Source organism: Pseudorca crassidens, chromosome 7, assembly GCF_039906515.1.
Source record: "Pseudorca crassidens isolate mPseCra1 chromosome 7, mPseCra1.hap1, whole genome shotgun sequence".
Lineage (NCBI taxonomy): Eukaryota > Metazoa > Chordata > Mammalia > Artiodactyla > Delphinidae > Pseudorca > Pseudorca crassidens.
In genome coordinates this window covers 85,379,389-85,402,562 of record NC_090302.1, presented here as the reverse complement: position 1 = coordinate 85,402,562, position 23,174 = coordinate 85,379,389, and the positions used below count along the sequence as shown (strand labels likewise).

At 45.0% G+C, this 23,174-nt stretch overlaps 1 protein-coding gene across 6 annotated transcripts in view; it reads right to left on the bottom strand.

Moving 5' to 3' along the window:
- DAPK1 (death associated protein kinase 1) overlaps positions 1–23,174 on the bottom strand; it is a 210,773-nt gene that overhangs the window by 50,340 nt on the left and 137,259 nt on the right. For all 6 annotated transcript variants that reach the window (XM_067744791.1, XM_067744797.1, XM_067744795.1 and 3 more), the window contains exons 4-17: positions 15,531–15,669; positions 13,681–13,810; positions 13,463–13,511; positions 13,350–13,376; positions 12,484–12,636; positions 12,083–12,128; positions 10,844–10,933; positions 9,169–9,261; positions 6,760–6,879; positions 6,204–6,302; positions 5,267–5,365; positions 3,357–3,455; positions 2,260–2,457; positions 725–922 (exon numbers count right to left, since the gene is read on the bottom strand). In XM_067744791.1, coding sequence (XP_067600892.1) covers positions 725–922; positions 2,260–2,457; positions 3,357–3,455; positions 5,267–5,365; positions 6,204–6,302; positions 6,760–6,879; positions 9,169–9,261; positions 10,844–10,933; positions 12,083–12,128; positions 12,484–12,636; positions 13,350–13,376; positions 13,463–13,511; positions 13,681–13,810; positions 15,531–15,669 — 1,540 coding nt within the window. The remainder of the gene's footprint in view (positions 1–724; positions 923–2,259; positions 2,458–3,356; positions 3,456–5,266; positions 5,366–6,203; positions 6,303–6,759; positions 6,880–9,168; positions 9,262–10,843; positions 10,934–12,082; positions 12,129–12,483; positions 12,637–13,349; positions 13,377–13,462; positions 13,512–13,680; positions 13,811–15,530; positions 15,670–23,174) is intronic.

Genomic DNA, 23,174 nt, shown 5'->3' with positions numbered 1-23,174 from the left:
TTCTACTTGGACTTTGTTTTTAACATAATCGTAACAGAATAGTGCTTGCCTTTCATACAGTTGCAGGGCTGAAACCACATGAATATCCAACTGTTCTATCATATTTGGTAATGAAAATCTAGATGGTATTCAGGGAAAAGAGAAGGTTTTAGCTAATTTCTAGGAGTCAGCATATGGGGATTTTTATTTCTTTATCATTCACCAAATGATAGTATCCCCTTGGTCTTACCAAACTTATTAAGCACAAAAAAGATGTTATGAACTTTTGACCATAAAACTCTCAGTGGGGGAAACTGGAGAAATCTGGCCCCAGGAATTTCAATCACATCAGAACTCATTAGGTGTTTTCCTGAAGACTCAGTGCTCCAGGAAGATGCCCGAATTTGTACCATGTTCTCTTATTACAGGAGGGGACGCGCATGCGTGCGCACGCAGGCACACACACACGCACACACACTCTCTCTCTTTCTCGATGCCCATAAATGGTAAGCCGGGCTTAGCAGGAAGTACTTATTAATGTAATTTTCTGTTACTCTAGGAAATTATTCAAAAGTCAGATGTAAAATATACTTAAAGTGGAGAGCCCTATAGAAAGGAACAGGTTCACATAAGCAATACTGACTTCGAACAATGAAAAGATGCAGAGAGAAACTTGCCCAAACCCGGAAACACGTGGACAGACAGACACAGACGGACTCTGCAGGGATCTTCCTTCCAGCTTTACCTTGTTGGAGAGATCCAAATTGCAGTTGGCTTCACAGAGGGCCACCACAATCGGCACGTTGCCATCTTTGCAGGCCACGTGGAGGGGGGTGTTGCCATGCCTGTCTTGGAAATCGACAGAAGAGCCCTGGCTGATGAGAGCCTGGATGACCTCCATCTGACATCGTCTCACAGCAAGATGCAGAGCTATGTGTCCGTCCTGCAACAAACACCAGGGCCGTGAGCGCTTTCGCTTGGGCACGTGGGCCTGGACGCTTCCCTTTCCAGCTGCACTGGGCCAGGTTTAACTGGCAATGGGACCATTACTGCAAAGCCTGAAGGAGGATTAAAACCGTGAACTTTACTCCTGGTGGGGTCGGGGCGAGGCCCCATACATCTCACTCTGAATAATCCCAGACCAAGCTGAACGTCAGCTTAATCAACCTAGGCTTGGCCAGTACATTCGGGTAGGAAGACTCCACACTCCTTTTTGTCTCTGAATTTATAGGACTTCAGTTATGTTTGGTACTCCAATGGCCTCTTTTATCAAGTATTTGAAAAACACTTTTCAAAACACTTGCTCAGCAATGTTTACTGACTTCCTAAGTAGAAAGTTTATTATTTTATTTGACACCAGGAGAAACTGAGAGAGCAAGGCGACTTGCTGTCATGGATATGAGCATCAGTCCGGGAATTCACCTGCTCTAGAACCCCCGGTGAAGAAGCGTGTTGAGTTGTAGGAGCTGGGTAGAGGGAGTGTGGAAACATCTCTGTAACGTACTTGTTCTAGGGTTTGCTCAGTGTCAGCACTACTGACATTTGGGACCTGTCCTGGGAATTGTAGGCTGTTCAGCAGCACCCCTGGTCTTTATCTTCTAGATGCCCCACCCGGGCTGTGACGACCAAAATATGTCTCCAGCCACTACCAATGTCTCCTGGGGGCAAGGTCACCCCACTTGAGAGCTACTTCTCTGTACCCAGAAAATACTCCACAAGTGGCAGTTCCTAAATTAACCACAGTGTGCCAGATCTAACTATACACAGCAACATCACAGCCTCATTGTAAGTACGAGTTCACTATAAGAACAGATTACGCTGAATGTGCTTAATTAAAAAAGGAAAACCTGGCCTGGAATTGAGACTGCCAAACGAATAAGAATAGTTTATTGTTTTTCTACAAAATAGCAGGTGATGGAAGTAAATAAACCACCTATTTCTTTGTCTATCTACAAATTAATAGTGTGTTGCCAATTTCAGTCCTAAGTGAGGATTTGTCTTGGGCTCTGTGATCATCACTGTACCTGCTGCAAAGCTAAAAAGGCTAAAAATAGAGACCTGAGTCATCTGACCAATTCATAAATTTTGTTACACCCCACAAATGAACATTAATTATTAAACAGAATCTAGAATCACAGAATCTTTGGAGAGGAGAAAGGATAATATAACTTGTTGCACTCAAGTTTGTTATTTTAGGGTAAAGTCACTGAGAAGTCTTGTGGTCCCTCCAGCCCCCCAGATCACTTTTCAGCAAGTGGGATATATTGACCCACTAAGCACCTTGTCGGATGCATTAAGGTCGGCTCCGTGCTCAGCCAGACACTCCACAATGTCGTGGTAGCCCCTGGCGGAGGCTGTCAGGAGGGGGGTCTCTCCTTCTCGATTCTTAATGTTCACATTGCAGCCGGCTTCGCAAAGGACTTTGGCCACAGAGTAATAGCCGTGCCAGGCAGCACAGTGCAGGGGTGTTTCTTCTTCCTGGCCAAGGAGACAAGTACATAGAGGAGGAGAATGCAAGACTATGAAAGAAAGTACAGGCATGGTGAGAGTCCTGGCCAAACCTGGCAGCAAACTCAAGGCAGCGGATTGAAAGAGCTCGTAGCTATTGGAGCAAAACATTAGTGTGAAATAACGGGCATGGGTCTGACGGCTTTCCTTAATTCGAATTCAGCTTTCTCAGCATTTTACTGACAACTGACTTTGCGGAGCCCACTGGAACCATGGCTCAGCTCTTCTGAACAATAGAGCCTCCGCCTGGGTGGATTTATATCATCTGTCTCGTAAAAGTGCTGTCTGTCCTTTACTTCATTGGAGACTACTAACCATGGGACAGCACTTCTCTGAGCAGGAACTCTTCGAATAATCTTGATGCCTCAAGATTCCTGTCGTGTATATAGCATAAAGATGAGTCACATAAATTGATTACTGCTCTGGCAAAGAAGGGGCCAAGACAACCAAGCTTTAACAAAAATGGTTGGTCGTGAGGTCTACATATTCATGATTGACATCATTAGACACATGTATCTGTCTATGAGGGGCGGCTGTACTGTAGTGGTTACGAACACAGACTCTGGAACCAGACCGGGTGGGCTTGAGCACCGGCTCCACCACCGTTGAGCTGTGTTACCTTGGGCAAGTTCTTGAACCTCTCTCTGCCTCAGTTTCCTCATCTGTAAAATGAGAATTATAGGGTTGTCCAGAGGATTAATGAACGGATGAACGAATGTTAGTGCTTTTGTTCGAGTCCCTGCCCTCTGTAATCTAAGCAGAAAACCTAACTTGGATAAAACTCCGTAAGACCCAGACACATCACCTGGCTGCCTGTATACCCGTGCAAAAAGCAGAAAGAAGTGAGGACATCAGGTACCATGACCCACCTTGTCCTGGAAGTTGGGATTTGAGCCAAAGCTGCACAGTAACTGAACCACATCGGCATGGCCATAGCGAGCTGCCACATGAAGGGCTGTCTCTCCAGACTGCAAAAGACACAGCCAAAGATTCAGAGCCCCCTGGGAGCCGTCCCACTCCCACCCATGCCTGGCTCCACCTCCTCCCCTGAGGTGGTACCTGCCCCTCTCAGGCCAGATGCCCCTTTGGTGACTGGGCCAAGGACCCTGGGGTGGGGCACCCACTATGCAGCTAGCGTTAAATCCACACACCTGGCTCATCCTGTGTGTGATAACCCTCCCTCCCTAAGTAAGAGTGCGTTCCCTTTTTTGTGATAGCTGGTCTCAATTCTCATTATATACTGACGCTTCCAGCTATGTGATTTTTTTTCAAAACACAAAATTCCTTTTTTAATATTAAGTTCTTTAAACACAGGGTTTTATTTAATACCAAGTTTCTGATTTCATTTTGTCTATGTTTAGAATGTCATTTCTTACATTCTCAGAGATTTTAAAAAACATTACCATTAGCCCATACAATAACATTCTATGAATTAGTCATAGATGCAACTTCCTTAAGATTTTTTTTTATATCTGCCATGAAACTGTCAGAATAAACTGATCTAAAAACATAACAGAATGAGATACTTGTTGCCACCCGGCAGAAAACTGTTATAATAAATGTATGTCGGGACTTCCCTGGTGGTCCAATGATTAAGAATCTGCCTTCCAATGCAGGGGATGCAGGTTTGATCCCTGGTCAGGAAACTAAGGTCCCACATGCCATGGGGCAACTAAGCCTGCACGCCGCAACTACCGAGTATGCGAGCCACAACTACAGAGCCCACGTGCTCCAGAACCCACGGGCCACAACAAAGAGCCCGTGCACTACAACGAAAGATCTCAAGTGCTGCAACAAAGACCCGATGCAGCCAAAAATAAATAGATAAATATTTAAAAAATAATAATGAAAAAAAATAAATGTATGTCTTTAATGTAAATGTCCTCCCTTAGATATGGTGCAGTGCACAATACATACAACTGTATGTGGCAGCCCTGACTGAACATGACAACTCAGTCTACTGGTAGTAGAATCAGAGAGGGGTTGCATAATGGAATACATAACAGATGAGAAAATAGGAATCTTAAGTTCAGGTCCCAGCCCTGCAATGAATTCACAGGGCCGCTGTGTGGACTGAATGAAACATGGGTACGTGAAAGTAAGGTATCTTCCTAAACCAATCATTTTGATAACATCTTTACCCCAAAAGCCTTACTTTACTTGCATTGTCTCATTAACCCTTCTAGTGCCAGTGATCGTAAGGTCAGCACCGTCAGTCAGTCACATCAAAGAGGAAGAGAATGGTAGAGATGTGCACATGGCAGGTCAAGAAGAGGACCAGGACTCAGGTCACTTTCTGGTTGTCTTTCTGGCTGAACTGAGTTTTCATGTTATGGGGAAGATAGTTCACTGCTTATATAACATGGAAAACCCTTGGCAGATTTCAAGTAAAATCAGATTTTATTTATTTATATTAAAAAAAATTTTTTTTTTTTGCGGTACGCGGGCCTCTCACTGTTGTGGCCTCTCCCGTTGCGGAGCACAGGCTCCGGACACACAGGCTCAGCGGCCATGGCTCACGGGCCCAGCCGCTCCGCGGCATGCGGGATCCTCCCGGACTGGGGCATGAACCCGCGTCCCCTGCATCGGCAGGCGGACTCTCAACCACTGCGCCACCAGGGAATCCCCCTGATTTTAATATTAGACTAAGCCACCAGCAAAAAGAAACTTCTACTTAAATTCTCTGTAGGAAGATTTTGGTCCTGAATCCTTGTTCTTTGGGTCATGATGCAGAAGGCATGCCTTTTATTACTTTCCTTAAGAAGAGAAGTGGCCTTACCTTGTCTTTAACATCCAAAGGGCATTTGTTCTCATTGAGAAATTTCAAGGTATCTACGTGGCCATGCCGAGAGGCCCAGTAGATGGCATTGGATCCACCCTGTACAAAAACCAAGGCAGAGTCACATTCCCAGACTGGATCTGAATGCAAACATCACTCAGTTGCTATATTTCCCTTCCTATGTGATGACAACCTCCAAAGGAGCAACTCCCAAGAGGAATAAAACCCCATTTCGCTTTTCAGTTTGACAAAGGGACCAAGGTTATGTAAGACGTTAACATTCCAGGAAGCTGGGTGAAAGGGATAAGGGAGCTCTCTATACTATCTCTGCATAGTTTTTTTTGGTAAATCTAGAATTATTTCGAAATAAAAAGTTGTTTTTCTTTTCCTAAAACCTTCATTTCAACTTCTGGTTAGAATTCCCTATATTGTCAAGGGCCAGATCTAGTCCCTTTACAGCTCAGTTGAAAGTCTATGGAAGCTGATGACAGACCCGTTGTAATGACGCTTAGCTGATCATCACTTGTGTCTACACTTCCAATGTGGTCTACACCTCAAAGCATATCCTCCTTACTCTGTTGCCCTAATTAATGTGCGGGCAAATACATTTCTGATGAGATTAATTGGATAATTAAAACATTTTCAATGTGACATCAAATAACACCGCTGAGTAAATATGATCAGTAAGGAGTCCATCTGGGGCAGGACACAAAGAAGGGCTGATGCAGGGCAACTGAGCCACGAGGAAGATGAATGTTTGCCTTTTTCTCTGTAACATGTTAGACAGGAACAGGCTATTCAAGTAGTTCATCTTCCTTTATAGGAAACTGAGAAACGAAGTAGGGCATATGTGTTATTTTTCTCTATTACCTTTCGATTAGAGACATCTGGAAATACTTAAAAAATTAATTCCTTTGCAATAAAACAGAATTATGACCTTATCCTGGACATCGATTCTTGAGCCTCTTTTAATGAGCAACTGTAGTATTTGAATATTCCCACAGCCAGCAGCAATAAGTAACGGTGGTGTCCCATGCTGGAAAAGGCAAGAAAAAAAAATACCTATTTTTCAGGTTTGGTAGGAAAGGAAAAGCCCAAACTAGCCCTGCTGCCCCAGATACCTTCCTGTGTCTCCACAGACACAGGACACATTCCTGTCCTGCGTGACAGGAACGGAAGACAGTCAGAAGGACACAACATCTTCCTCTTTTGGATTCACAATCCAAAGTGACATTTTCATTTGCACGATGAGCACATTTAAATTTTCATGGTTAGAGGCGAGTGCTAGGTGCGTGTAGAAAGGCCCTCAATGCAAAAAGACCTTATTCCTAACTCAGCTCACTTTCTAAGCAGAAGTGATTTTCCCCACAGTATGGAGCTTACAACAGTAAGGGAGAATGAAGAGCAGATGGGGTCTTTCCACCTTGGACTTGGAGGTGCCCAATCACCATGACCCCCCGACCCCCACTACCCCTGGCAGGACAGCATCAGACCTTGTTGGGTTGGTTAACGTCATAGTTGGACAAGGAGCCCAGGAGGTGCTGCAGGCCTGGGACGTTGTCATCGTTGATGGCGTGGATGATAGCTTTCATCACGAAGGAGTCTTCCTCATCCTTGAGAGAGACATGGAAGAGGGAAAAAGTGTTAGACTGTTGGTCATGCTGCTCCTTTTACCAACATCAGAGAAACCAATGCTCATTTATTAAAAGGAGTGTTCAGGGGAAAGTAAGCCATTTAATCCCAAAATCCACCTGGTCATGAAGGGAAGCAGGAGGTCATTTTTTGCCCCTTCACCTACTATTTATCAGTGTCTTTATGCTGCCTGCATTATTACCCAGAGAGCAAACATCTCTTAAGATTCAGATTTAGAACAACGATTGATGACAAACTACACTTTGTGTTTACCTTAGGAATCTTTAAAAACATATAGTCCCAGAAACCACTGTAGAAAATTTCAGGTGTAACTCAGATTCTAAAAACCATAGAACCAAGGAAATGATATCTTTGAATAAGAAAGTCTTACTTTGTAATTTTTGCAATTACAGATTGTCATTTTTTGAGCACTAGAAATTCTTCATTCTCTAGGTATTCTATAACATAGCAAAATTATCTGAAAGCTGGTCACAATTATTTTTAAAAAAAGGTATGAAAAGGGGAGAAATGTAAAAATAAAGGCCAGAAATGGGAAAATGGAGGCATTTCATTTACAAAGAGAAAATAACTAGATACTGTGGAACAGTAAGTTTGTTAAATTTTTGCTACTTTGTTAAAGTATTTTCTTAAATATAAATAATAAGAAATTTGCACAATATGGTAAATTAAAACAAACAAAAAATAAGCTAGAAAAGTCCCAAACAAAAGTTTTGGACTTACAGAGGTACTGCTACTAAAATTTCAAATCTGGAAAAGCGTACCTACAGAGGCTGAACCTCTGCCTATGGGGGGTGGAATGGAGAAGGCGTTTCTCTGAACTCTGCTTTCTCTTCTCTATAAATCTGAATCCAAACAAGCTTCATGAGAGACATAATAATATCTGCACAGAGTACATGTTTAAGAACACCACTGGTTTTGCTTTTCTATCACAATCCGAGTTGAAGACTAAGAGACATTTGACTGAAAGTGAGAGTGACAAGAAATGGGAGAATGGGAGGAATAAGCACGTTGTTGTAACACAGCCTCACGATCAGCAGGACACTGAGATGATGAGAGAGAGACCCTGAGGGCTGGGGAGGGGGGTCTTCCCACCTGGAGCTTCTACACAAGCCCTGTCCCTCTCTTACCCTAAACTCTTCATTGCAACAAACTGTCTCCCAACTGATTATTCAGGGCAATTTTAATTTGTAAGATTTCATTGTTCTCATCACCTTACTTAGATTAATAGTTTATATCTTGTCCTGGTTCCACGGCCACCCTCAAACAATTCCCCAGTCCAGCTTTCCTCCTCTTTCTCTCCCTTCTCCTCCTAACTTGCTTCTCTCCTACTTCTTTATTTCTTTTTAAAATTTCCTATCTCTTTTCAGGCTATAAGGTTAGATCTGGAACTTGAGTAAAACTACTGGCTTCAGGGAGTAAAAAAAGAGCTGGTGTCTGCTGATGTGTGATCCTGCCCTTGGAGTTCCCGGATTCCACTCAGGAAACACTGACTATTCAGTTACAGGAGCAGGCTGGTTCCCACAGAACCACCCTTTCTGCCTTTTCTGGAGTCCCCTTTACCTCCAGGATTCACAAAGCCCCGTTGTCTGACTGTTGGGGAAAGTCTCGTTGAATTCTGATGTGTCCAGTCATATCTGAAGAGTTAATCTGTGATTAGGTTTCAGTTTGGATTAAGGGAAAAAAGTCGTGGAGTTGTTCTCAAGAGCCTTTAGAAATCAATACAACATCAACAAAGTGAGTGGGTTTAGCCTTCTGGTCTACCACGAACTATATCAGCAAATTCCACTGCATTTCCCCTGATTTTCTGGTGTGTTTGTGTGTGTGTGTGTGTGTGTATGTGTTCAGAAGGAGGGTTGTCTGCCCCTTTTGTACTAGTACAGTCTAAGATTCTCCAAGGTTGGTGGAAACAGAGGGCTCTCGTTTCAGTTCATGAAAATTAGAATATGATCTTTCCTCTTCTACTGGCAAGCCTCTCTTTTATCAAACCGTGTTGGGGGTGAGAGGAGGGTGGGAAGGTGGTAGTGTTAGAGCTAGTAGGTATAGCCAATCAAAACAAAGAGGAAAAAGGACAAAACAGTAACAGAGTAGATCCAATCAGCCACCCCAACTCCCCCACTCAAGAGGAGGAAGAACAGGCCTGATGTTTCCAAGACTTCAGGTTTTCTGGGTTGCTGAACAAATTAAACAACCTAAACACGGTAAATACACAGTGCTAAGAACAAACCTATCTGGGGAAAAGGTTTGCTTACCAGAGTATCATCGCTTCTGGCAACACTCATGTTACTTCTGGACAAGAATGACCTGGATAATCTTTGGCACAGTGATATCAAGCGAACAGATTGCTTTAAAAAAAAAAAGAGAGAGAGAGAGAGTGAAAAAAATGCAGGGGGAGAGGAGGAGAGAGAGCTTACATAACAATACTCAAATTAGTGCAAATGACAAAGCCTTTGAGATAGCATTCAAGGCTGACAGCGTGTATTATTCTTCAGGGGTGGGCGATCCCACAAGCAGGTTGGATATTTTTTTTTATTTTTTATGGTACGAGGGCCTCTCACTGTTGTGGCCTCTCCCGTTGCGGAGCACAGGCTCCGGACGCGCAGGCTCAGCGGCCATGGCTCACAGGCCCAGCCGCTCCGCGGCATGTGGGATCTTCCTGGACCAGGGCACGAACCCATATCCCCTGCATCGGCAGGCAGACTCTCAACCACTGCGCCACCAGGGAAGCCCGGATCATATTTGCTTAAAGAAATTTCTAAAGGTCTTATAAATCAAGACAACAATAGAGAGAGATTCTCCTGCATTTCGTTATTAAGCTGCAGAACTGGATGCATCCCTTCTCTCTCCATATTCACTCTCTACTCTTTGAGGAATGGGATCTTACCCTAACAAAGCCCTTGCACGTCTCCCCTCAGAGAAGCATGGTATGCAAGGGTCTTGCCCTGTGTCCTCGGTGCCCAGGCAAGTTGGTAATGGCAGACAGTGTGACTCTCAAAACTCATCCAGTTGTTGGAAATGAGCAGGTTGGGGACTCTTTAGCCTATAGGACAAACACCTCTGCACTTACTCTCAAAGGCAGAAGCAACAGGTAAAGAATGTGTGTGTGTGTGCGTGTCTGTACATGAATGAAAGAGAGGGAGAGAAGGAGAAACTTATGGTGGTTCACTCTACATTTTAAGCCTTATTTTCAAGGCTTCTTTGAGACTAAGAGTCAAGTCTTGAGTAACCCATGGCTGTGGTCCTCCTCATCTCTATCAAGCCATCCCCAACCTGATGAGTACAATGAGGTACACTTCTGGCCCAGTGATGAGGAGACATGGCAAGTACCTGCTTCCTCTGGGCTTGACATGACCCTGTGCACAGGAAGCCATCCTGTCCCCTTCTTAACCCTGAATTTTCATTTGTTCAAGTTTGGCTGGAATGCCCTTTAGAGCCACATCCTACTCAGCCCCTGCAGAAACCATCCGCACTGAGAAGGGATCACATCGCAGACGCTCATGGTCACACCCCACCCCCATCCCAACCACTCACAGACCAAGGCTGGATTTAGAGAACCATTTACACAAGTTCTGGTATAATCATAATGCTATGGTGCCTACCACAAGAAACAAATCTATTTAAAATGTGGCTTGTTCCCTTTAGAAAAAGACTGCACTATAATTTTATTGTACTGATTTAAAAATTTGCCTTGGGAATGGTTTTAATTTAAAAAAATGCAAAATTACATGTGAAAAGATGAGTTAATAGGACTGAAATAGTATTTTTGATTGTCTTTGAAAATAGGGCAACAGTGCAGATGACTACAGAGTGAATTTTTAAAAAGGATGCAGTTCTGCACTGCCAGTATCAGAAGAAGTGAGCCCTGAACAGAGGGAGAGCCACAGGGGACACAGAATTAGTTCATCCCTTCAAATCAAACAATCTTACTTTCCATTTTTTCCGGGCTGCGAACTTCTTGAATTTCTCCATGTTTACTGCCGATGCTTTTCTACTAAGTGCTTGTTGGGTATCTTTAGGCTAAAATGAAAATCCAAGAAAGACAATTTAGAGCTCTCAAATTATAGAAATGCGTTACATGACAACTTTTGAAATCCTCTCATTATTTGGGACGCTTACATATTCACCTTGCTAAAGTAACAAAACGAGTTGGGATGATAGGCCTGATCCAGGAACCTAGTCTCCAGAGGCTAAACTCTTGTGGCTAAGGGTTTGAGCAAATCCATGAAGGCTGGATCTTGAGGGAAAGTTGAAAAGTTGAGCTTGGACAAGCTGAATTACAACTTTCCATAAGAGAATCTGGGAATGGCATGATTCACGGTGAGGCCACATTGCGAGGCATGTGAACTTAACATCATCAAGTCATTTAGAGCTGGTTGGGACCTCAGATGTTAGCAAATTCGGTCTATCTTACAGCATTAAAATCCCTCCTACTGCATTTTTTCAGGAGGCCATGCAACTCTACCTCTGAAGGAAGGAGACACCGTTGCCTTCTAGGGAAGCCCAGGCAAGTGCTGGGAGCTGGCACAGACAGAGGTCTCCAGCTGCCCCAAACCTACTTCTGCAACGCAAGTTACTGCACCACAATGGTTCCATGATTTTATTCTGTAACTGCCATGCTTCCCCACCCTTAGTCCTTTCTGGTCTAGCTGAAACAACTTCCGTTCTTTAACCCAAATGCTGACAGGCGCCAGGCAAACAGTGTAAAAGTGTATATACATCGGGGGTGGCTGCTGGCCTGGTACAAAGGCAACTGGGCAGAGTTTCTGGCAGCCTTGCAGAATGAGGGCTCAGTGTTGATAGATCTTCAGATTTTTCAAGAGAAGCTGGAAATCCAGATTTGATATGATACTTAAATGTTGGAAGTTAATTCAAGAATTTTCAAAAATATTGTTTGGGCTAATATCCCACAATCAAACTCGAGGCTGTTGAGTGGACCTGCCCTTCAGTTCCTCATCACAGTCCTGCACTGTGGTAGCTCGCTCCTTTCTACCTCTGTCATCATGAGGATTCTCTCAGCTGTCAGCTCTCTTAAAGTATAGCACCAACAGCAAACACAAGACTCCAGACGTGACCGTGGTTAGAACCCATAGTGCCTAGTGATACCCTAGGACAAACGAATTCCAGGTCGCCCTATAATCCCCAAACCAATCGCAATATGCAACTTACCTTGATCCAGGGATGCTGCAAACTATCTTGAATTGTCATTCTCTTCCTTTGGGGGGGGGGGGAAGAAAAAAAATGCGGTGACCATAGAAGCAAACACTAAGGTTGTTTCCATGCCGGCTGGGCCTACCAAGGAGATGCTCTGGAAAATGCAGTTCGGGGTCTGCTTCACGGAGCCGAAAACAACATCAGACTTTGTGTGATTATTTCACTGTGCCCGCAGGGGCTGACTGAGCAGGTACAAAGGGCCCTGCCTGCATTTTCTGAAGCGTTTCACACAGCATGCTTCTCTTTGCCAGGAGGAAACAACCAGGGTCACATAAACGTGGCCATGTGCACAGGACAGGTGCTCTCGTCTAGCTGAGGCCACAGCTGGGCACCTTTCGGGTATAATGGACACTCACTTTGGATCCTTGACGAGGAGTCTTCTTATGAAATCTTTGGCTAGGGCACTGGTATTACTGAAGTATTCTTCCTCAAATTCGTAGTTGACAGCAGATACGTTCGCTAACGTTTCTTGTTTAGTGTCTCCAAGAAATGGGGATGCCCCACTTAGGCTGTTAATAAAACAGGGCACAGAACGTGAGTAAGTCCCTCTTGTGTTGTCATTCTGTTCCTACAATATCTGATAAAGGGAGTGAGGAATAACATTATAATCTGGTGCTTGAGCGGTCACTTTAGAATTCAGTTACATTTTATAGGCCATTTAATTGTCATGCACAAAAGCTTCAGCTTAATGCAAAGGACAGTTAATTTAGAACAGCATTTAGTAGTTTAAAAAAAAGAAAAAGAAAGCCTTTCCTATTTTCTCAGCAGTAATAGACAGCCATGCTTTCTTTCAGTGATTATGCTGCAGTTTCTGATGACTCATTTCAAATTAGGAGAAAATGTTTCATTAGTATAAACTAAACATGTTGTGGAGGTGTAAAATGAATATGTTTAAAAAGCATAGGGCTTCCCTGGTGGCGCAGTGGTTGAGAGTCCGCCTGCCGATGCAGGGGACACGGGTTCGTGCCCCAGTCCGGGAAGATCCCACATGCCGCGGAGCGGCTGGGCCCGTGACCCATGGCCGCTGAGCCTGCGCGTCCGGAGCCTGTGCTCCGCAACAGGAGAGGCACAACAGTGAGAGGCCCACGTACCGCAAAAAAAAAAAAAAAAAAAAAAAGCATACATAAGCTGAACTGATCAACACGACACATAGAATGGTCAGTAAAACATACGGTCTCAAAGAAAAAGGAAAAGAACATGAGCTGTGGATTTGGGTACTTACAGAATATAGGTTATTACCCCAATACTCCTAGACACAAAATAAAAAGAAAAACAACATCAGAAGAATAGTAAAATAAATCAGAAAGGTGACAACATCAAGAACATGCTCCTTACCACATGTCTGCCTCAAGACCAAGAGGTTCATAGTTGACTATCTCAGGAGCTAAGAGGAAATGAACGCACATTTAGTTAGGGAAGAAAGTGAACCAACAGATTCTAATCTTCATGTATAAACCAGAAACATGTACCAGGGAAATGATGCTGCAGCAGGGTGAATTTTGCCAGCATAATGTTTATGAGAAATGAATGACCACAGGAATAAGAAAACTTACCAACAAACTCTGGTGTCCCAAATATGTTCTTGAATTCATTTCCAAAGTCAATTTTATGGGCCAACCCAAAGTCGATGATCTTGATCCGAGGTTTGGGAACATTTCTATCCAAAAGCATTATGTTTTCAGGCTTTAAAAAAAAGAAAAATAGTACAGCAATGTTCATAGGTGGAAATAACATGATGCCCATCAGATGAATGGATAAACAAAACGTGGTCTATCCATACAATGGAATACCATTCAGCCTGAGAAAGAAAGGAAATTCTGACATGCGCTACAATATGCATGAACCCTGAAGACACTATGTGAACTGAAATAAGTCAGTCACAAAAGGAGAAATAGTGCGTGATTCCACTTACATGAAATACCTAGAATACGCAAAATCATAGTGACAGAAAGTAGAATAGTGGATGCTAGCAGCTGGGGGTAGGAGGGTTGGGGAGTTAGTGTTTAATGGGTACATAGTTTCAGTTTGGGAAGATCAATAATTTCCAGAAATAGATGGCTGTGACGGTTGTACAACAATGTGAATATACTTAATGTCACTTAACTGCATACTTTGAAATGGTTAAAATGGTAAATTTTATATTATGTTTATTTTTCCACAATTAAAAAAAACCCTATCATATGTTATGCTGAAGACAAGATGGCAGGTAGTTCTTCCTCTTCCCTGAAAAAACAACCAAAACGTAGGGATGAAAGAGTAGTTGCAAGAGAACACTAGGAAAAATAAATGTCTTGGTTTAGATTCTCCCAGGAGCAGACCTGTGACATGGATTTGGATGCAAGCAGCTGATGTAGGAGGCGACTCCAGGGAATACTTGGTAGAGGAATGGGGAGACAGGAAACAGAAGGAAGGAAGCTGATACAAAGTGTCTTATCAAGGTAGGAGTGACTGGAGCACAATCCCTTTGGAGGACTTGGGGAGAATGGGCAGCACTCAGAATTTTTCAACTGAAGCACGAGGGAGTTGGGGTATTTATCCACCTTCTCCCCAGCTGCACTGCTAAGAGCTGCTTCAGTAGGCATTTACTCTTTGGCATTTCCAGCTCCCAGCAGCAGTCTTTGGGGTGTGTGTTAGTGAGTGTTGGGGGATCCAGATGGGGTCTTGACGGCTCTGCTACAGTAAGTATGGAGAAAATCTTCCCTTCTCTTACATCTATCCTAGCTCCAATGGTCTGAATCACTCACTTGGCAATCAACCCCACACTTTTTGTGATAATCTTCTCGCTGCCTCGGATTGTACCTGAATCTTACATTGCCACTTCTGTTGCTCATATGTATATCTTCCCCTCTCAGAGAGACCATCACCTCTGTGATGGATGGGAGTAGGATGTGCCTTTTTATGTCCGATAATGCCTTGCCTCCAGCCAAGCAAAGACCACAATTAGCCAGTCTCAGAGTTTGGTTTGATTGATTGCCAGAGACTGAGTCAGCCCAGAAGGCTTTGCATCAAGAGGGAGAGTAGAGATCAAGACACCTTCCATCATATATGCCTTGTAGCCAGAAGGGGAGGGAAACTGGGCAGCCAATGGGTACTCTAGGTTGAAAATACCCCATAACCAACAGCAGCCCCCTTTCTTAGAGACCTGGCTGGTAAGACCCCTTGATTCTTCCCCAAGAATTCTCAAATGTAATCATTAATCTTAAGCCTCTATCTCACACATTGGTTAGGAATTCCTGTAGTAGGCACGCATTATACACTTGCTGATTTATATTGATAATTTCATTGGTTAAACCCCTCTAGGAAAAAAATGTGTATCTCTTTGGGACGCCCTCAGTTTTTCTTAGCAGACAGCGAATGCTGTGGTACGTGTAAGCTTTTATCTGATTCACACCAAGCAACATACCTTGAGATCAAAGTGGGCAATCTGAAGGGAATGCAGGTAGTAAACACCATTAAGAATTTGTTTGAGAAATTCAGTTGCTTCCTCTTCAGTCAGAGATTCCTTTTCAGCTAAGAAGTCAAAGAGTTCACCACCTGCAACACTGAAAATCAAGAGGCAGACGTTATTGATGACAGTTCTGTCTCATATTGATTTGTTCTCTCATAGATGATTTGCACGCTCAAGTGTCTGGCAAGAAAATAGCATTGAGGACATGCTGAAACTGCTAAGCAAGGAATCAGAATTCTCTGTGCTTCTCCCTGTTGGATAAGAATTCTGCATTCAGGTCCATTTGTGCTTGAAAGCACTTGGGTACTGCTTTCCTAATGTGCTAGGTTCACAAATAGGGGAGAGAGTAGAAATGTGATGGGGAAAAAAATTAATGCATCCTTCAGACATCTTAATTAAACATGTTTAGAGAGGAAGTCTTAACTCACTGATTAAAAAAAAACTACAATCCAACTTTGTATAGAATTTATAGACTATATCTTCCTAGCCCAAAGAGAGACACCTGGAAAATTCAAAATCTCTGTATTAGCCAATTTTTTTTAAAACACAAATCACAATATATGGCCTGACAAGGATTTTTTGTTTGTATGCTTTGTATTTGTATATATGTAAATACTTCTACGTTTATAAAAATCACATTTAGTAATGAACTTAACAAACACCTTAACAAATAAGAATAAACATACACAAAATCGAAATGCCCGTGGTTGTTGGGGATTTGATGAATCTGTCTCCCTGGCCAGACTGTAAAGCCCTAGAGGGCAGCGGTCAGCTCCCGGCTGCTGGCCCACTGCGCGCAGTCTCCCCATCCTTGCACAGGGCCAGCCACGCAGCAAGAATGAAAAAACTTTTAATTAAGTGGATAAATGAACACACTCCCCTAAAAAAATCCATGGTACTGATTCATGGCAAATAACAGGGAACTTTTAATAAGAGTTTTTATAAGTTAATCTTTATCGAGTTTAACCATATGTTCACAACATAATAATTAACTGCAATTATGCACATAACCATATGTGCATAATCTTTCTTTCAGCAAGACAGCTCCATAAACATACCTACCACATCTACATCCAGAATAAGAAAACTGGTGTCCTTGAGATGAAATTATAATGACAAAAAAGCTATTTTTGTAAAAGAAGAGTTTCAGATCCTGCACCATCACCCTCCAAGTGGGTGTTTTTCTTAGCCTGGCTCAGGATCTCCTGGCACCAGAATTGCTTGGGGTGTTTTCAATATGCGGACCCTGGGCCTCACGTCCAACCTGCTGCATGAGTTTCTAAGAGTGGGGACCAGGAAGGCAGCATTTTAAACAAGCACCCCAGGTGATTCTTAGCACACGAAAAACTGAGGATCAGTTTTCGGAAGCCTTAATTGCATCCTCCCGCTGCAAGGCCTCCCTCTGATATTTAAATTCAGGATGTTTATCCGGAGGGGAGGGCGAAGGGACTCCTCCACCTCCCGGGGCCCAAGAGCGTTTCTGCCACAGAGCCTGAGCCTTGCCTGGGGGGCAGAGGCCTGCAGCTGATGCAGCAACGCCCCTCCACCAACGCACCGTCCCAGCCTCACCGCCCTCGGCCTTGCGCCCCTGCACTGGCTCCCTGACCAACTCCGTGCAGCCCTTTGCGTCGCACATTTTGTCTTCTTTATTCCTCTTAAAACCAACAAAACAGGGAGAGGGAATCTTTCAACGCTAGGGAACAGAAAGAAGGAAAAAATGGGAAGTTGTGAACCAACTAACGCTGAGAAAGACGCTCTATCATCCGTTTGCTTCTCTGCTCTCTGGCCCGCGCGGCCATTCCTTAGGTAAACTGTGGCATCGCGGCCGCACGGTGGGGAGATGGTCCAGGGCTGGCACATCCAACGCCAACCTTGATTCTGTGGCCAGAAGGTTACTCCTTCTTGCTGAGCCTCGTTTTCTTATCAAATGGGAATCATAGGACCCATTCCTCTGAGGGTTTTGAGGACTAATGATAATAAATACACGTAAAGCCCGTGGCAAGCAGGTCTAGCTTTAGGCTGAGGCCCAGTCAGTGGAACCGGTACTGTTATAAAGGAAGAATCCATGCCACCTGCCTAAGGGCGGGCTCCATCATGAAAGTCCCCTTCCTGCCCTGCTTCTCCCCTCTCCCCCTTTCAAGTCCATTGGTCTGGCTTAACCACTGTACTTCCGGTCAGGGGAGCATTACAGATGCTCCTGTAAATATGGTGTCGGCCTTTCCTCTCTTTGCCTCCCCTTCAGTGGCTTCCCCACTCCCCCTTGCTCACACAGCCTGCTTGTGCCTTTAAAACATTGATAAGTTTCCTGACAATAAGAAAGGGCTGGGGTTTGGTTGCTAGGAGTTGGGGCGAATCTTCCAGTGCCCACACAGCTGGGCCCGAGGTGGAGGCCTGAGTCCTTCCCAGGAACCTCACGGCTGCCCCGGCCAGGCCTTTGCTCCCCTTCCTTCTCTGGCTGGCTCTCCTCCCTCTCGCCCAACCTGAGCTTCCCTCAGGCCCGTGACAAGGAGCCTATTTCATCTTCCTGAGACCTGGCGGAGGGTGAGGAGAGCCCGGTTCGAATCCTGCCCAGTTACCCAATCTCGCCACACCTGGGATTCCTTTTTTGTGAAATAAGAGACACCCCCTAGAGTTGTTCTGATGTCCCAGGATATGTTGAGTGCCTCGGCAATCAATCAGTACTGCTGTCTTTCTTCTTGCCTTGCTTCAAATCGTAACCCCCGCTGCCCCGACCACGGCAGCCATGGTGTGCTGGGCCATACTTAACAACCGGCTCTCTGGGGTTGGGCTGGGGCAAAGCCCATCCCCGAGGTGTCCTATTCCCACCATGGTCATTTCAAGCCCCCCTCGTGATGATGGCGACTGTGGAGGTGGGAAGGATGTGCTCAAACAGCTCCGAGACCCGGCCAACTGAGGCACTGTGGATTTTCCAAAGACGGTGCAACAGCACTTCCCGCCCCTGCTCTGTGCTGTGACCTTGCATCTGGGGCTCCATCCCCTTGAATCTGGATGGGCCCCATCATAGCTTTGGCCAATAAGACTCAGCAGAGTGATGCTGTGTCATCTCCGGTATGCTCTTTCATGGGCCCAGGGCTTCCACATCCTGCCTCTTGAGTCCCTCCTGTAAGAAGTGTGATGATCCTGAAACCACACCGTGGCATGGAGAACCCCCAGATGAGATGCCCCACAAAGAGAGAAAGAGACAAAGGAGCACTGAATGAGGAGGGAATCTTCGCAGTGAACCCTCCAGCCCAGATGAGGCCATGGAGGTCAGACTGTCCATCTGAGCCCTTCCAGAGTTCCTGACCCACCTAATGCAACGGTCATTTTAATCCACTGTGGTGGACACCATGAGCACAGCACACATTCCCCTTGAGGAAGGACCTGCTGTCCCCAGTGCTGGGCGTGGAAGCAGCACAGCCCTCAGCCCTCATCCAGCAGGGCTCACCTCTGCTGCACAGCCACTGCCCAAGGTCTTGTCCTTTCCCTGGAAGCCCACAGCCAATGACTTCTGTGGAAACATAAAGCTGAGGTCGACTCACTTCTAGAAATGGCAAGATATTAAATAGTTTAGGCTTCCTGGGCCATGCAGCTTCTGTCACAACTACTCAGCTCTACGCAAGCAGCGTGAAAGCAGCCTTAGATCGTACGTAAACGAAGAGGTGGAACTGTGTTCCAGTAAAACTTTATTTACAAAGAGAGGTGGCCACCTGATTTGTAAGACATGCCAGTTTGCGCACCCTTGATATAAAAGCCAGGTCATCTCAGCCTAATGTGGGGCAACTCTCAAGAGTCATTCTGGCTCCAGGACTCTGTTGGGCCAGCCGGGGCTGTCAGTGAGCTACAAGGCAGCATGACTTTCTCTGCCCACTCCTACTGCTTCTTCTCCCTTGGAAGACTTGATTCTAAGAGTAGTTCTTAAGGAACATTCTAAGAGTAGTTCTTAAGGAACATCCTGCATGCTCTTCTCCAGCTCAGAGTCTGCTTCCCAGAGAACCCACCCTACCCTCCACTAAATTTGGGGGTAGTTTGTTATGCAGCAATAGCTGACCAGAACACTCACCATCTTGACTGGGTCTGTTTACTCAGTTCAGTCAAAGATCAGGTTTGCCTTTCTACAGGCTGGCCACCTCGTGCCCTGTCCAGTCTTCCTGTCCCGAGTAACTTAACTCCAACAGTGCTTCCTGACAAGAGAAGTGATAACTGGGAACAACCCTGGAGCCCCTGGAGTGAGGGGCCAGACTGCAAAGTGGCAGTGCCTGATCACAACTGAGGGGAAGGAGGCAGGCGTCATCTCTGATTTTCTCCATCTACCCTGCTCGCAGGCCCTGGGCAAATCCCGTGCTGTTCACGATGAGGTCCACACCATCGCTTGTGCGATGAGCTTGTGCTGGGAGCCAAATCGTTCAGCTAGACATCAGGAGGGTAAGGACACCCCCCATCTCACTGGGCCTGGAACCATCACCGGTTTCCTGATGCCCTGAAGGTCTTATCTAGATTCTCATTCTCCTTCACGCCAATATGGGAAGGCAGATGTTTTAGCTGCTTACAAAATCTTCAGTGATTAATCAAAGTAATTGAAACTAAGTAATTTCAGCAAAGGATGGGGAGCGTGATAAGTATCCTTTGTTAATTTACCCCCGTTTGTCCCCCAAACTCAGAAGGTAGACAGTGACTTGAAGATTTTTTTTCATGGGAACTTTCACATACATGCTTAGAATCAGAACTCGAATGCTTACAATGCAGCTGCCACACAGCAGAATACTGTTAACAAAAAGATCAGTCAAAACCCTAGTATCTTCACTCTTTGTTCCAAATTTTACATTTTGCTCAAGAGAAGGAAGATTGATGGAGGGAGAGATGAGCAATTTGTTCAGCAAATTTAGAAAGCTAGTTTCACCTCCTTTATTAGGTCTTTCAGTCAGTGTTTTAAATTATAGCATCATCATGGAAATTGTGTGGAATGCATGCTAATAAGCATTGGCTGTTTTCATCAAGAGCTCTGGAAAATATGAAGTTTCCCTCTCCTCTCCATGCCTTTCATTACCACCAAGGCCTCCCCTACAAGCTAGCTATATCAGAATGTCATTAGGACACATTACAGCTTTAAAGATAAGGTAGGCCTGCAGAGTGACATAAGAGAAATTATTATAGGATTCCAATTTCGATATTAAAACACTATTCCGGGTCCCCGACTCTTGCTAGGAATGTCCAAGATATAACAGGACTTGATTCTGGACTAGATCTGGTCATAATCTAAACTGCAGGGGACTCTGGGTTATAAACTGATGAGACTTTTCAAGGAAAACACTGTGATTCTACCACACTGGGCTGGATTTCCCTGTTGGTGTCTCAGAGCAAGTATGTGTGGTTGTTGAATTGGGGGCCAAGGCTACAATTCAGTAACCGAGTACGCTCTGCCAGGGCACACCATCGGGGTCCTGGCCAGCTGTGATGCAGAACCCTGGGAGGGGCGTGGCAAGAGGACTGGATGGGCCTCAGCACACAGGTCCCCAACTCCAGCTCTGGCCTCAGGTTGTGAGTAGCTGGAAGGAAAGTATGGAGGTCATGTCCTGTCTCTGGACCTCAACTTTGCTATCTGTACAGTGACAGGGTTGAACTGGTAAGCGACTCTCTAACCTTAGTGTACATAACAAGAACTGGGGGGGATTTGGCAAAAATCAACTGGCTAGAACCCACTTCCTGAGGTTCTGACTCAGCAGGTGGGGCCCCAGAATCTGCATTTTAACAAGTCCCTCAGGTGGTCCTGATGCTGGTGGACCACACTTGGAGAAGCCGATCTCTCATGTCCCTTCCAGTTCTGATAATATAAGATTCTATCAGCCAGCGTGCGAATGTAGCAGAGCTATGCTCCCATTACACTTACCTTTTCCTCCTGGGTGCACAGCTAATCTGCACTTCCCAGCTCCCTTGAGTCAGAGACTAGTTCTAGCCAGTGCAACGTGGACCAGAATGACGTGTGCCACTTTCAGACCCAGCCTCTGAAACATCTCACATGATCTTCCACTCTCTTTCTACCCTTTCGCTTTGGCTACCTGAAAACAGATGACCCAGCAGAGGACCCCAAGGAGGACCGGGGACAGCAAAGACATTAGGTAGAAGGAATATGGATCCCTGAGTCAATGCTTGTAGGAGAGCCACCCAACCTGTAACATCCACATTGGACTTTGAGTGAGTGAGAAATAAATACTATTAGATTAAATCATTGAGATTTTGTGGTTATAGTCTGTCTTCACTAAATATAAAACTATTTAGTCAGAAGTAAAAATTCAATCCATTTTTTAAATTAAAATGAAAACACCTAATGCAAAGCACAGAGTACACTAACTGTCCCAGACATCTACTGCTGTGTAACAAATCTCCCCAGAACTTAGTGGCTTTAAATATGTCAATTATTTTGTGATCTCTTAAAGCTTTGATGGGTCAGGAATCCAGGAAGGGTTGGACTGGGCAGCTCTGGCTCAGTGTCTGTCATGGGGGTGCAATCAGATAGTGGCTGAAGCCAAAACCGTAGGGTTGCTGGAGCATCTAGGGGCTGTCTGGGTATCTCTCTCCATGTAGTCTTGTGTCTCCATGTGGTCTCTCCATTTGGGGTAGTATGGGCTTCCTCACAGCATGGAGGACTCGAGACAAGTGGACTATTTACATGGCAGTTCAGGGCTCCAGGGCAAGTGTTCTAGGAAACAGGGTGGAAGCTGCCTCAGAAGTCATAGAACATCAAAAGGGAGTCACAGCCCATCCAGGTTCAAGGGGAGGGGATTTAGAATTCATCTCTTTTTTTTAAAAATGTATTTATTTTATTTTTGGCTGCGCTGTGTCTTTGTTGCTGTGCACGGGCTTTCTCTAGTTCTGGTGAGCAGGGGCTACTCTTCACCGCGGTGTGCGGGCTTCTCATCGCGGTGGCTTCTCTTGTCGCAGAGTACCAGCTCTAGGTGCATGGGCTTCCATAGTTGTGGCACGTGGGCTCTAGAGCGCAGGCTCAGTAGTTGTGGTGCACGGGCTTAGTTGCTCTGCAGCATGTGGGATCTTCCTGGACCAGGGATCGAACCCGTGTCCCCTGCATTGGCAGGTGGATTCTTAACCACTGTGCCACCAGGGAAGCCCTAGAATTCATCTCTTGATGGGGGAATTTCAAGGGTCTAGACAGACACGTAGGACAGGGGCTGATCTTGCAGCCATCTTTGGAAAATATAATGCCACGTTGACTATAACAGATGAACAGAAATTCTCAATCTTATTTATCCTACATGTGTATTTTATAAGGGTTAGGTACAGGTAGCTGTGTTAGTTTACTAGGACTACACGAACAAACTGTATGGCTTCAGATAACAAATCTACGGTCTCACAGTTCTGGAAGCTACAAGTTGGAAATCAAGGTGTCGGCACTGCCTTGCTCCCTCTGAAGCCTGTAGGGGAATCTTCCTTGATTCTTCCCAGCTTTTAGTGGTTTGCCAGCAACCTTGGGCTTTCCTTGGTTGTTGATACATCCCTCAAATCCTATACCTGCACATGGACTTCCTTCTCTCTGTGTCTCTTCACATCATCTTCCCTCTGTGCATGTCTGTGTTTATGGCTAAA